Raw genomic sequence first — 15,805 nt, 5'->3', positions numbered from 1 at the left:
AAGTTTGTCTGCTGTTATTGCTATTTGCTGTTGTTGTTGTTGTTGCTGTTGCTGTTGGGGCAAACATAAATTGAATTGTCCGTTTCATTTAAAAAGCGGAAAAAGGAAGCAAACGTGCACAAATTTCAATTTTTTTTTTTTTTCGTCTCGCACTTTATCCACTTTTGCTTTCGGCTCGCCTTCTCGTTCGTCTCAATAAATAAATGAAAAATTTGTGCCGCAGTTAGGAAGATTTTCCTTTTCATTGTTTACAATTGTGTTTTTTTCACTTTCTATCTCATTTTCCTCCTCGTGCTCTTCTGCTCCTGGTAGGTAACATCTTTTGCACAGCAGGCTGTCCCCTCAGCAAATACATAAAAAAAGAGAACGGAAGAGAAGTGAAGGAAAGGAAAGGGAGAAGGGCCCTGACAAACATCGCCCCCGCTTGTTGTTTATGGCACCTTTTTCACTTTATTGGAGTTGTGGGCTGTGCTTTGTCTTTTGCTTCAAGTATTTCAATAATAAAAAAAAAGAAAAAAAAACGGAAGCACAGGATGTGGAAATGGCAGTGTGGAGAATTCGGGTTAAGGGACTATATACAAAAGGCGCGTCATAAATCATTTGAAGAGCTGCATGGCGTTTGCTTTCGAGAGCTGCCGCCTAATGAGACAAACTTTTTACATATGCTGGTTTCCTTTTTTTTTTGGCTCAACGAAAATTTAGCAGAGAATGCTGGTATCGGGTCGAGGACGGGAAGGAAGCTCAACTGTTGAATGGACAAAACAAATGGTCAGCCATTGGCAAACGCAAAGTCCGTTAAAATTGCATTTTAAATGCCAGGCAATTTATATGTTAAATAAAGCTACGCAAGAACTCTGTAGAGAGTGTGAGGTAAATTGAATTGAGTTGAAAGCTGAAAGCAAACGTTGTTTATTTTAAAGTCGTGCGCCAGTCTTGATGGTAAATTATTTATAGGCTTTTGCAATAATGCTGATCTTGAAGAGAATCTGTAAACAGAGTACAAGCTTGACAAGGCAAAAAGGCACTGTAAACTGTATTGGAATTGCGATGATATTGCTCTATTTAAGCGAGAGTCAGAGCAAAGGAAGATTTGAGACGGAAAAATAACTAGAAGCCAGAGCTTACCACATTCACTGACGCTCAAACGTTCAACTGAGTCAATGGCAACGGCAGCGGCTGTTCAAAAGTGAGCCATGCATAATTTATGGCTTATAAGGCAGCGTCGGGCCAAGGATATGTGACTAAATTTATCTAAGGTTTGCAGTCAACGCACAGACATATATGAATTTTTCTCTTATTTTTTTTTTAGATTTCTTTTCTTTTTTTTTAACATTACATCCTGCAAGTAGCTCCTGAAGTCTGGTGAAGCTTATCAGCTGTCTTTTCTTTTTGCTTGGCATTTTTTTTTACATACATATATTTTGCAAATGTGTTGCATGAATATTTATGCGCTTGATATTGAACGGGGGAGCTATACTCACACTATATACATATAGAAATATATATATTGAGCATATATCGCACATGTGTAAGAGCTGTTTAAAAGTCGAGAAGCGTATTGCGACGCCTTTTGTCGCTGTCGTTGATGTCGCTGTTGTTGTCGTTGTATTTGGCTATTTACGCGGCGTATGCGCAACGCGGCAGCCACTTAACGCAGCTTGAAACTTACTGCTGCTGTTGCTGCTTCTGCTGCTCTTAATGGTCGCCCCCGTTTAGTTGTCTATAAGTTATTTATTCCTATACCCACAGACTCTTCTAGCTTTGGCAGTTGACATTATTTCTACTTTATTTTTATTTTGCGTCTTCTTCTTCTTTTTTGTTTTGTTGTTGTTGTTGCTGTCGTTCCACGCCCAAGCATAAAAGATAAAAGGCACAACAAACGGCATTGAGCAGTCAATAACAGTAAATTGAACTACACTTAAAGCAGTTCATGCGATGTCTCTCGTTACCAATATGACTTCAAATGGCTTTGTCATTCTCGTGTCTCTAATCTTAATAGCCTCAAATGGACTTCAAGATGAATCGAAAATGGAGCCAAGTCCGTATTGATGTAAGCTAAACTTTGCCAAGAATGTAAACATCTGCAGAAGGCAAGTAAACAACCTGATGATCATTGACTTAATTACCCCGAAGTTCTCTTCAAACTAGCATTAAGCAACGCATGTTATTTTAATATTCAACAAAACTTAAAACTAACATTAAACTTTCGGTTGAAAACACGACAAAGCTTTTTGACACCATCCGCCCTCCGCCCTCTTCTCTATTCTTCTGCTTTAATTTGGCAAGTGTTCCCCAGAGCTTGAAGGTGTTTAGCATACACGATTATGGTTTGGCAAATGGGACAGTATTATATATTCTCATACCCGTATCAATGGACGTCGCATATGTCTTTAAGGCCTGGTGTCGTTGGACGTGCTGTAATAATCCGCTGATGAGCAGCAGCTGGCAAACCAGGAAGCTGCGTATTAATCCCATGTTGGTAACTTGCCTGTGAATTTACACAGGGCACAACGTTAAATTATATTATATTATAATGTGGCCTAAGTGCGTGTTTGAATTATTCAATTATATTGTCACTGTCGTTGTTGTTTGTTGCTGTAGCTGTTGTTGTTGCTCTCGTTGTTATAATATATTTTTGTAATTATTTTAAATGGCGTTTCTTTTTCAACTTGTAAAATTACTGCAAATTGCTGCTGAAAAGTAGGCAACACTTTTTGTTCATTATTTTGTAGGCTATTTACTTACTTTCGTAAATACAAGTATTATTATTTATTTTATTTATACGGCAGATGTGTAAAATTATTTTTTATTGTTATTAATTTCATACTCATATACATACATAATAATACATAATATAGCACGTGTTTTTATTTTTATTAAAATCGCATAATAGGATGGCTAATATTATAAATAATATTTCGGGATTTTCTGTTTGCGCTGAAGTTAATTTAAGCAAATAAATTGCTGCATTCTTATTGTTGATTAAAGTACATTTTGCCATTGTTTTTATTGAAATACTTTTTATTAATAGCACTTTTTCAATGGCACCGTAAATTTAATTGTTTTTTACTCTTTTGTTTGTTTCGCATATATTAAACGTTTTAATTAAGCGCCTTATTTATAATTATTATTTATCATTTATACGCTTTGGTTTTAATCGGCATATGAAAATTCTGTGTTTGTTTGCATTTCATTTCAATTATTTTAAGTCAAATAAAAGATATTCAACTTTCGCACGCACACTCGCACACACTCATTTAAATAGTTGAACTGTTTGTTGTGGATTAGGAAATTTAATTGTTAATTATGAGAAGTTAATACGCCTTATCGCAAATTGCAGGATGTGCAAAGATTAAGAGCTTCGACTGAAATCTCAGAAGCCGTAAATGTCACTGACAATTGACGTGGACACATGCGAGGGGCGAGTATTGTGTCAAGTTCATGTAATCCAACACCAAATACCAAAACACAAAGTCAAATGCAGCTGCAAGGCAAAATCAAATCAAATGAAAAATTGATGCGTTGTGTTTTCGTTTTTGGTTTTTGGTTTTTACTGTAGCCAAAGCGACGAGCGACGACGAAACGTAAGAGCAGCTCATAAGAGAGGCAAAAGTCACAAAAACGCGCCAGGCGACGCGCAGAAGCGTGAAAGGCAATCGGAAAAGCCAAAGGAAAAAAGGAAAAACAGACGCTGTAAAAGCTTCCGTTTGTGAGTTTGCTGCTGATTTTGGTTGAAGTTGGCGCCAATGCGACAACGAGAACACACAGAGCAACACAGAAAACACACACAGTCACTTTACACCTTCGATTTATATGTTTTTGAATTTATTATTATTTTTTTTAATATTTGCAATTTTATTATTTACACGACACAAAATAAGAATCCTTTAATTTTGTATTTTTACTTTTCCTCTTACTTTGAAATACGTTTATTTTATCCAATTTAATATTTTACACTCGACTGTTTTTTGCCGCCTCGGGCTATGCTCCTATTTGAATGTTTATTTGATAATCGTCCTGTTGCACACACACGTCCGTTTAAATTAAAAGTTCGATGCTAACTGAGTTTTGAGTGCGACGCTGCGAATCTTAAAAATACAAAACGCAGCCAGCATCCGAAAGCATTCGCAAACAGCTTGCGCTCAAACTGATAAGAGTCTCTACTCACGAATACTGAACTCTCACTCATACTCTCTCGTTTGCTTTGGGTTACACTCACTGCTCAATTTGGTGAGTGTATTATACGTTTTTGAGTGAGTTTAGTTTGTATAGCCAAAATTGCTCATACGTAACGTTGTGTAGGAAGAGGTATTTATTATTTAGTGTGTCTTATCAGCCGCAGTCTAGGCATCACTAAGTCAACAACAAACATCTTGCATATGTATTATATGTTTGAACTTTGTGATCTCGAACACTTCATAACAAGCACAATAAAAAAATGTTAATTGTTGACTTTTTTCACTGTATTATTAGCGTAAGTCGCAGTAAAAAGAATTCCCCAGCAGATAGTGCTTGTTGTTGATAAGTCGCACAGTACTAGGAAATCCATGGCAATTAGTATATAGAATATTAGATTATATGCACTCTAAGAAGAGTATTTATGTCAAGTTTGAACCGCTTTATTTTACGTCGCAATGTGGTTCCTAAAATTTAATAAATCCCCCTTAAGTCGCAGTAAGAGATAAGTTGTAAAACATATAGAGTAACTGGCTGGCTATAGTGTTTTATCAGCAAAACAATAGTTGACCTCGCGACTTCCCTTCAATTAGTTTGCTATAGACAATAATTTGTCAGCAAATTGTTATCAGATTTACTACGCACTAAATGTTTATTTGTTGTGACCGGAATCCGCGGAATAGTTTAATGTTTTGTGTGCTGTTATTTGTTTTAATGAAACGAATGTTACCATCTTAATCTGGACTGCATTACATGGCTAAAGTTTTAAAATAAGAATAATAAATTCTTGTTTGGTTCATTATCATTATTAAATATTCGCGTGATATATGACTCACGAATTTCTCCGCCAATCTTTTTCGTTTCTCCATAATTCCATCACTTTTTGGATGGTCTGTAACCACACTGAACCCAACTTCGTAAGCGCTTGCAGAACAAACAGTCAGTCTGTACTTAAACGACAATCAAACAAGTTGAGCTTTCCCTTGCTTTCTTAATCTACGTAGTTTTTGTTGTTAAGCTCTTTTGCAGTGCGCGCTTCGAGCGTGATGCAATGGCTTAGTTAGATTGCGCTTGACTTGCTTTAAACACTCGCTAAATAAGACTCAGCTTGTGCTTAGCTCCAGCAAGTGCTCTTGGCCACATGTTTTTTCTGACAACTCCGGCTGCGGCTCAATGTTGTTTATGCCCAACACTTGTAATTACAAATTATTCGCTTAGTTTATCTCAACTCCAGCAAACGTACCGAATTGTCAAACAGAATACACAGAAAAATGCAGAATAAAATGCTTATTTGAGGTGTGCTCAATATTTACGAGTCGCACTGTAGCATAGCAGTGTTTAAGTGTCCATCCTAAAAGTAGGCAACAAAATTTTCAAACTGTTATCAAATGGCGACTGAGTCCGTTCATTCAGTGTGAACCAACAAACTTAAATTAAATGCATGGGCTAATAAAATATACTCACAGACACCAACACACACTCACACTCACACACATACACGCGCGCACCTACACAGACTAAAAATTAAATGAAAATAAATTCGACAGGGCAGTTGGCATTTTGCAGAGGCCCTAACATGACACTAAATAAACAGCCAGTTGTTACTTACCCAACAACGAAGCCAAACAAATAGCCAAACACCAAAACCAATACAAAAGCAAACATACTCGCACACTCGCACACACACACACAGGCACATTAACACACCGACAGAGAGAGAGATCCAGAGCGAAAGAGAGAAATACATGAAGCAACTAAGTAAATGGTTAGTTCTGTGACATTTTCTAAATTGAAAAACTACAAATGAATGACAACAGATTAGAGTGAGTGAGTGAGCGCACGTAGCACACACACAGCTGTGTCCATTCATTCAACCCGAATCCCGAGACCAATACTCCAAATCCAGTACTCCTTGACTTTGGCCAGGCATCGGCATCGGCATGCCAGAGACACGGAAAACGAAAAGAGAGAGATACTATACACAGGCACATCAACAAAAGTTTCATTCAAGAGCCGATGCTAGAGAATCAACATTTCTTTTTGTGAAGCCGAAAAAAAAACCTTTGCTTCAAGTGTTTGAAGTTGGGGATTTGAACAAAACTCATTTGTGTAAAAAGAGGCAACAGTTGAAGTGGCAGCTGGCATAAAAACCTCAAACAGTCAAGCCCAGTCGAATCGACTCGAGCTGAGCCTTGAGCTGTGTGCCACAATGAGGCGAGAACTCACCCAAATAAAGAAGAAGAGGCTCATATTGTAAGTTAAGAGTTTGATAAACCATTGTTCGAGTTGCTTTGACTCACCTGGAAACTTGCATTGCTCCCGCTGCTCATCACTCTGATCCTTGCAATCAGCGGTGCCATCACAGACAAATCTCACTGATATGCATTCGCCGCTGTTGCAACGAAATTGCTTCTCTTCACAGTAGTTGGGCATTGAGTTGGCTGCAAAAGTGAAGAGAATACAAAAATCAAATACATATTAATTAATTATGTTGAAATTCTGCGGTTATTTTGTACCCCAAGACTGTAATTAAACAACAAACAGGCCTAATAAAATTCATAACTAACATTTAAGTTGAAAACTTTGGGTCGTTAACAAAGTGAGCCACACAATGCTGCATTAAAGTCGGAGGGCGGAGGGATGTGGAAAGGGGGAATGTCTGAGGTTGGGATTCCTTCTTGGGAAAGCAACTGCGACAGCGGCAGCGTTGACAAGCTTTAAGCCCTTTTTAAGGCCATGGCAAAACTGACAATAAACAAAAAGTTGTAAATAATAAAGTGGAAGGGTGTATGCGTCTCTTAATGCTTGTGTGTGTGTGTGTCTGTGTGTGTGTATTTGAAAGGGTAAACCGCAAACGAAATATGCGACAAGGTCGGCGCTATAAACAAAAGGGTGAAATTTTTGAAATTAATAAGCAAAATTGTTAGCGTATTTCTGTATGTGTGCGCTGACTGTGTTTGTGTTCAGGATGAATCGAAGGGGATGCAAAGGGAGAGGGCAAAGGGATAGGGGGAGGGAGGGGACGTCAAGTTTTGCAAAAGGGACTCATCAATCGTTTATGGCATTTGCTAAGGGCTTACTGACAAACTCACTTGTAAACAAAATGGCATCAGCCGCATTTCCGCTTAGCTATAAAATGGCTTACGATTCCAGCGGATCTGGCAAAGGTTTAAGAGGTGTCTCTGTGAGTGTGTGTATGTGTGTGTGTGTGTGTATAATATGACTTCTCAATTAGCATTAACATCTGTATCAGACTGTGTGTGAGCGTATGCTTCTTGAAGTTCAAAGTTTTGCTAATATGCTACGATTAGGCTGAGAGTTCCGAGAATCGAGTCAATCCGTGTCCCATTTGTCGTTTAATTGTGCGCATTTAACACAAATTGACAATTGCTTAGACAGCATGGCAGACATACGCACGAGTTCATCACACAGTCAGACAGTCAGACAGACAGACAGACAGTCATAGGGCACACGCACACATATACATTTAATTACAATTCGCAGACATGACTAGCATTACTATGTTCGTACTTGCACACACACACACACACAGAGTGAAGAAGTAAGCACTTCATTATCGTGGGAAATTCTTGGCATGCAGCTACAAAATTAACTTTGCTTAACTTTTCATTTTGATTTATAATTATTACTGCTTTGCAAATTTAAACAGAAATATTTATATACGAATGCGAATTCATTTTGCAAAGGAATTGCAGTTAACTAATTAATTTCTTTAATTTTTAATAATTTAATAATGCTTGCTGATTCTTACAGGTATTAGATATTAGTTTTTGTCAAAGTATTGGCTTTAAAAGCTAGTGCCAGTTATAAAGTGATAGTTGCCTTGAATTTTGAAATTACTAAAAATATTGTTAGTTTTGAAATATTTATATGTATATTCTATATTCACGAACAAAACTCAATCGTGAGCTTTTCAATTATTTAAAAGAAGCGGGCGAATGTTGGAAAATGGAAAATTTATTATATACCCTTTAATTGTCAACAAAAGGTAGCTTTTTGTCGGAAAAATATTTGTTATGTGATTTACAGAGTATCTAAAATTGCAATAAAATTTCGCATTTATTTTGTCTTGATTTCTTTGTGAAAAAATCTCAGTTTTAATATGATATGAAAAGAGTTTTGTATAAATTGCAATTTATGTGCAAATGTTTGTGTGCGATACAAATATATTTCATTTACTGTTGTCAATGCATGAATCTGGATGTGAGTGCTACGCAATTTGCATTTTAAGTGAGTCGTTTAAACGCTTAATTGAAAGACCTATACAATATCGAGATGCATATTTAGAGAGCCGCACAAATTGTGTGTCACGTAGTGTGAAAGATATTAGATTTATAATAAAGTATCCCAAATTGGGTTAATCGAGATACTTGCAACTAATTCCGGCGTTGCCTATCTTATGGAAATGTTGTGTATTGTTGTTATACAATTGAAAGGCACACATTTAAAGTTAAATTTGCAGTTTAAAGTTGAAATTCAAAATAATTTCTATGCTAAATATTGTGGTTATTGCATTTCTACGTAGGTATGAAAAGAATAAAATTTGATTTGGAATAAATTCCACAAATATTTGCAGAAAAACTCCAATGGGAAATATTACTTTCTCAAGAATTTAATTATGCCTTTTAAAAGCAAAGAATGTGAAATCAAATTATTAACACGTTCGTCATTCTTTCGGTTTATGCTGAATGTCATACATATTTAATTTAGTTGAAATGAAAAGAGATATTTAAGTGTTAAATATTTAAGTATTAAATTCAATTAGAAAATAAAATGCAAATTTTTGGACATTTGTGAATAAATAAAAAAGATGCTAATTGTATTAAAAATTAAGAGTTTCAAATACTTTTAATAGAATATTCTGAGTGAACATTGTACACAAAACAAGAACGTTTCTAAATAATATAAAACTAGATACGCCCTATTTTAAAAATGTTGTTCGTAATGCTCTGAAAGATTTATGACATTTTGATGGCAATTGAAATGATTTAAATTAAGATTGATATGCAGATATGTAAGTAAAAGACTGTGAATTGAATTCAAGGTTTCATGGCCTTGAAATCACTCAAACTTTCATTTATCGATTCATTGGATAACATGCCAATGTCGCCCTTATCGACTTGTGTCAGTTGAATAAATTAAATTACTGGACCAATAATTTAACTTAACTTAACACAAACCACAATGCAAAGAAATAGATAAAAGCAGAAACGAGCAGGAGGACGAGACCACAGCAAATGGCAGCAAGAACTGACAATTTGATTGACAGAATATCTGATCAGCAGCAGCAACACCAACAGCAACAGCAATAGCAACAGCATCAGAGGCGTTGTGTCGGTATTGGCCAATTAAATGCGTGTTGCTAGGTTCATTGAACAGTTTTGCCGGCTCGTAAAGCTCAGAAATCAATCACTGGACGGACCCCTCAGGGTGGATCTGAGTTGCTCCAATGATTCTCTCATGAAAATTCGCACCATTAATTCAATGACAGCATTGTGATGGCACTGAGAGAGAGAGAGAGAGAGAGAGAGAGAGAGAGAGAGCGAGGGTGTCCAGGTCAGGGGCAATAACATGGAATGGTTAACGCAAAAGGGCGAAATAATAAACAGAAATCAGCGCAAAAGTCAATCAATGGTCAAATCAATATAAATGCTTTATTAATAGATGTCGTTGGCAGCTCACACAGCTCTGAGCTCCTTTTAGATTTTTGATTTTATCCCATATTTCTTTGTTGGTGCAACATTGCTCAGCATTTCCTTAGGAACTTTGAGAATTGCCTGATAGAATTAGTCATGAAATTTGATAAAAACAATTATGCGAACTTTGCTCCAATCACCAGTTCAAAACACAAAAATTGATAAGCTTTGCTTATTATGAGCATTATTCAATAATTTTGCGTGTGGACAGGACTTTATCATAATTTTATTTTTATATATATTTTTATGGAAACATTACTGATAGCTCGTTAAGCCAACTTTAAGAGATAGCTGTAATTATCAGTACTACATGTTGGTCGACGGTGTCTAATAATTACTACGACCAAGGTTAAACTTGATAGTTGTTATCGATTTTAGTTGCGACTAGTTTTGTTGAATCAGCACAAAGTATAACCAGAAGCTCTGTTTATCTGTTGTAAACACACTTCTATATAATCTGTTATGATTTCAGGAATAGGGTGCTTCACTTTAGTACGTTATTTTTTTCATTATGAATAGTGATTTAGCAATTATTCTAAACTTAGCACAAATTACAGTTATTTCCTGGTAATTTATATTTGTTTTTATTAATGATTCATATGATTCCCTTTGTTTTAAAACTTTCATAGAGTCATTACAAATTAATGTTATTTGTTTAGCTAATGGCGAAATGACAATTTAATGTATGAAAACATTTGACTAATGGCAATGTTTATTAGTTGCACAAACCCATTTTAGTTGGATACATTTTGTTTTTTTTCGCTAGACTCTTCAAATGATTTTCTGCGTTTTATCATTTATCAGTTAATTACGTTAATTTTATGTGTGTGACTTTTGCGATAATTCCTGCAACTGATAAAACTTTTTTCTGCAATTATGATAAAAAAAATAAACCTGAAGTGTATAGTGTATATAGAGAATAATGGAGGTTGGGCAAGTTGCTAGACGTGTTTTTGAATGCATTCGTAAATTGAAAACTGGCGTCTCTATAATTATTTACAATTTGCGGTTAATTACGTCAAAGATAAATTTAAGAGAAGGCGTGAATATTTGAGCCGCTCTTAAGTCGGGTCTCTCGCGAGAGTGAAGCAAATGTTTAATTACCGCTGGCGCTTGTTTGAAAAAGCGTTATGAAAGAGCGCAGAGATTGCTCGACTCGCGGATACGTTGTAATTTATGTTGCCTCTATACATTTTGCGGTTGCTTTGCTTGAAGTGTGTCAAGCATGTGAATAGATGAATAGAGAGTCATTATACCCGATTTTCAAGTATTTAAAGACCCCCCGGTATAGGGTATGAAAAAGTGGCATGATCGGTGTCGTCATACAAACCAATCATAAACCACAGTAATAACAAACACAAAAATAAACAGTTGCTCACATGTTTTTGCCCGATTTGGCTGAACGAAATGAATGAATCATTACTACAGTATTAAGCGTATTCATCAGTTATCCCATTTTTGAATGATCAAATAATGTGCGAGTAATTCACGAATTCAATTCAATCGTCAAAAGTTGATGCACCACGTCACTAGAAACAATTTAAATGAATTCTAATTAAACGCTAACACGCTCTTTGCATACAATTAGTCTGTGTTTTTAAAAATACAATTTGCATGTGTGGGAAATATGCGTTGTTGCTTTCTATATAGTAGCTAATGTTGCTAAGTCATGCGCATGCTTAAACTGCTTGCCAAAAAAACAAAATCACGCCACCTTTTTAACCCCATTTTGGCGAAATGCGGCTATCGCCGCGAAAACATGGCGTATGCGTAATATTGATGTGAGTACAAATGTATTTACGGACATCTGCTTGTAGCAAATGAGCACACAACAAAAATTGGCGCCTAATTAAGAGAAAGTGCCAATTTGTAACAAATGCTCATTTGAAAATCTTCTCAACATATTGTTTAAATAAATTGGGTATGATAGACTGTCTTCTTTTAAGGGTTCGATTTATTGTGTCGTAACATTCTCATTTGAATTTAATTCGAATTTTCGTGATTTCATATTCAAGTAATTTGTTTCGTCACACGCATGTTATCAGGTCTTTTTCCTATTAGATAAGATAATTCGTTTATACACCCGCTACCCACAGGGTAGAAAGAAGGGTATTATAACATTGTAACATGCAGAAACTTATAACGCTATAAAGAATATATATATTCTTAATACGGGTTTTAGAGGTTTTTGCTGACAATCTGGTATATTTTACTCTCTATGGTATATTTTGAATGTAGTACTATATCAATATACCAAATTAGGTCTTTTGAATATTTTAGTATTTTTTTTATTTTAAATACTTTAAAACTAATACCGTCCTGCTTTTATTTAAAATTGTTGTCGGGTATCTCACAGTCGAGCGCCCTAGACTTTCTTTTTTTTTTTTGGAGATAAGTATTAGTTCTGTTGTGATAGAATTGTGTAATAAAGACGTGACTAACTAAAATGAAATTTAAATATTTTGGTTACTGATACAATGTATGTGCTTCAACATTGAGATCTTTTAAAGCATAAATACAAATGATTGTTTTGTGGCTAGTTACAAAATTGCCAAATATGTCACAGACATGCTAAGAGGTTGAGTTTGAGTTCGTCTGAATGCTTGTGGCTGAAACTCGTAAACAAAATACTCAAACAATTGCATGTTGCTGCTACTGCTGTTGATGTTGTTGTTGTTGTTGTTGTTGTTACACTTTTTTGGCTTCATCACTGAAAGTTGTTTTAGGTTGTAACCAGTTTATGTGCTCATAATTATACAAAAGGTAAAATGCCTTTGTAATTAAGGCGCAAAACGGAAACAATGCAACCGCCGATGACATGCGGCCAATTACGAGAGTACAGTCTGGCGGAGGACAAGTTTCCAATCAGAATCCGACGCACGTGCAAATTTCTAGCATAATTAGCCAAGTTAATTACAAAAGTCTGGACGAGCGATGAGTTGTTGGGGGCCCTGGTTTTGCCTCTCATGCTCTCATGACAGTTTTTATGGCGCTCAGCTCCGGCCAAAACTTGTTTAATTTCGATTTTAAAATAAATCATCGTTGCCTCGAGCTTCAAGCTTCGGCTCCAGCTTCTTGTCCTCCTTCTGCTTTTACTGGCAACATTGCCTGGTTGCAGCTTCATTTTTGTTTTTGAATCTGAATCTGACATTCATTAGGCTGTCATGAACGTGCCGAGAACTTCGATTGCGACTGCGGTCCAAATTCGTGAGAGCTACCCAAAAATAGCAGTTGACAATTTTCATTTGGCAATTAGTGGGCCAAAAGCTTCTGTTCGTTCGTTTCCAGTTACTTCTCATTACGACAAACCTTCAAATGTTGCTCCCTCTTAGTGGGAAAATTGAAGAAATTGCAAATAATTTTTTTCCATTGTCAGTCAAAATGTAGTTGATACAATTAACAACAATATTTGGACTTATCAGTGAACTATTTTTAATGCTGTCGAGTGAACTGACAATTCCCATTGCCTTTGATGACACTTTGCCTTGATTGTTTTGAACTCGTCTATTTTTTAAGCTCCATTCATTAGCCACTTGTCACAGTTACATGGCAAATGCATTCTCTTTACAAACTTCATTCAGGGAATTATTGAGCTTATGCTCGAGATTATTATGAACATAAGCTTTAAATAACTAATAAACTTTTACCTTAACCTTTGGCCCATAAATTTCAACATTTTGATGTGTTTTGCTTTAACCCTTTTTTCTGTTTCGACATGCTGAAGGTTTTGTTTTCAGTATAGCGAATGTGAATACTAAAGTGAAAAGCCCAAAAAAAAGTATGTATTAAGGCCAAGTTATTAATGAACTTCAACGTTTAGCCAAATGACATAGTTGAAACTATTTTTCCTGTTAGCCCAATAAATAATATATTACGTCTGCCATTAAGTGACTAATTTAATCCAAATTTGGGTAGCCAATGAATCACTGAAAATAGTTTACAGAATATCAAATGCACTTGTTAGCATTGTAGGCGTTTGCTATATCATATTGCCACCTTGACAATTTCATAACAATCGCATAGTATACTATTATTGTATTGTATTAAATAACTGAGGAAGCTGCAACTCGTTACACACAGTGACTCAAAGTAAGTGTCGATCAACGCAGAATCTAGCTGAAGATTTAGTTTCTTCGCATAAACTACATTTGATTGCATTTTACTGCATACTCAAACCACTGTGCTGACTTGAAAACGTGCAAAGAGCAACAACTCAACTGAAACTTCAAAAAAAAGAAAACCAGAAAAAACGGGAACTTCAGCACAAAAAGAAACCGAAACACTTGTTGCTGTTGCTCTCCGAAGTGGAGTTTTTCGCTCTTTGAGAGCAAATGCCGGCCGGTAGAAGAGGAAGCACACAATGGAAACAGAACAGGCAAGAGATGGAGAGCATTGGACTGCGGCTGCGACTGCGGCTGAGGAAAGTAAAAGGCAAAGAAATGTGATGTTGTGTGGAGTGTGGAATGCGTTTGCCCAATGCATTGGGTTGCCAAGCCGCATTGCCAGTTACTTCGAAAACTAAAACTAAAAAACTGGCATAAATAAAATACGAGTCGATGCTTCGCGTCTCGAGCTAGGTGGCATGATCAACACAGCAATGAGAAATTTGACACGCATACGTTTGCCTTTGGTTGCTAAGTCAGCGAATGCTGAGTTTCAATAGAAATTGCATGCATTGTATATTATTTGATAACAAAAGTATGAAATTCATAAACTGCGGGTGGTACTTACATATATCCAGCGCTGTGCCAGCCTTGCCAGACACATTTAGAAATTCAAATTCCATGTTGAAGTTGATCGGTTTACTGTTGAATAGCGATGCACCAATTGAGTTGCCTATGCTGTTGCCCGTGCTTAAACTATTGGCCACGGCAGGTGTGAAACTCTTCAGTTTATCTATCTGCGGACCCAGCGTTGTCATTCGAATCTTCTCCAGCAATGCTGATCCGCTCAGATTTGAGATTATTAGGCTGGCACTGGGAGCCGAGGCTGTAACCTGTGCTGCATTCACGGCGGCAGCATTGCAGAATTTACTGATGCTCAATATGCATGTTATGAAGATGAGGTGAAACGACGAGGTGAAGCTGAAGCTGATCAGCTGCTGAATCCGACTTTGATAGTTGCAGCTGCTGCTGAAGAAGGCGCTAATTTTGTGTGGTTCCTCTTGATGGATGACACTGTTGTTGCTGCTGGAGTTGTTGCTGCTGTTGTTGCTGCTGCTGCTGTTGCTGTCGGCTGCTTCCGATGTTGTTGCTGCTGTTGCTGTTATGTTTGAAGCTAATACTACGAGCGACGCATCCATTTTACGACTATGTTGTGTAATTTATCAATTTGTATGTATATTTGCTTATGGACTTTGCTTTTAAAAACTGCAAGAAATAAAAATTTTCACTTTAATTTTCACGTTTTTCACTTTTTTTCTTCATTTTTCACACGCACAAAAATGTACTAAATAGTATTTTTCATATTATTCAATATTAAATAATAGCATAATGTCTGTCCCGGGCAGCGATGTCAAAGACTGTGTCAGCTGTTTTAGCGGCAACGAACAAATATAAACGAAGAGAGTGCTCGCCAGCGAGATGCCCTGTGACCGAAGCTAGTTCAAAATACTATATTTGAGACTCTTTTTATACATTTATATTCGCTACTTCACTCGTAAAAACACAAAGTGCTTGAACTTAAGATGGCGTCAGTTTTGGAGTTTTGAACCCAAAAAAACTTTAAGAGCTTGATGAGAAAATATTTAACACAAGAGAGCGAAACAAAAGAAAGAAAAAGAACAATTTAGCGTGAAAGAAAGAACAGAAAAGAAACAGAAACTCTTGAATATTTATTTCGGCAATTGTATCGAAACTCGGATGAGCACATAACAAAATGTGAAGAGAATGTCACAAAGCATGAGAAACAAG

General features: G+C 36.3%; 1 protein-coding gene across 8 annotated transcripts in view; it reads right to left on the bottom strand.

The window, feature by feature from the left end:
* LOC133838880 (low-density lipoprotein receptor-like) overlaps positions 1–15,273 on the bottom strand; it is a 40,849-nt gene extending 25,576 nt beyond the window's left edge. For 4 of the 8 annotated variants that reach the window (XM_062270130.1, XM_062270124.1, XM_062270125.1 and 1 more), the window contains exons 1-2: positions 14,625–15,256; positions 6,477–6,617 (exon numbers count right to left, since the gene is read on the bottom strand). In XM_062270130.1, coding sequence (XP_062126114.1) covers positions 6,477–6,617; positions 14,625–15,195 — 712 coding nt within the window. In that variant the 5' untranslated portion in view covers positions 15,196–15,256. Of the gene's footprint in view, positions 1–2,363; positions 2,489–3,917; positions 4,055–6,476; positions 6,618–14,624 lie in introns of those variants that run through there. The other 4 variants (XM_062270126.1, XM_062270123.1, XM_062270129.1 and 1 more) reach the window with 4 other exon arrangements.
* Positions 15,274–15,805: the final 532 nt, after the last annotated feature.

This window comes from Drosophila sulfurigaster, chromosome 2R, assembly GCF_023558435.1.
Source record: "Drosophila sulfurigaster albostrigata strain 15112-1811.04 chromosome 2R, ASM2355843v2, whole genome shotgun sequence".
Lineage (NCBI taxonomy): Eukaryota > Metazoa > Arthropoda > Insecta > Diptera > Drosophilidae > Drosophila > Drosophila sulfurigaster.
The sequence above is the reverse complement of the archived record's forward strand: the minus strand, read 5'-3'. Positions and strand labels throughout refer to the sequence as shown.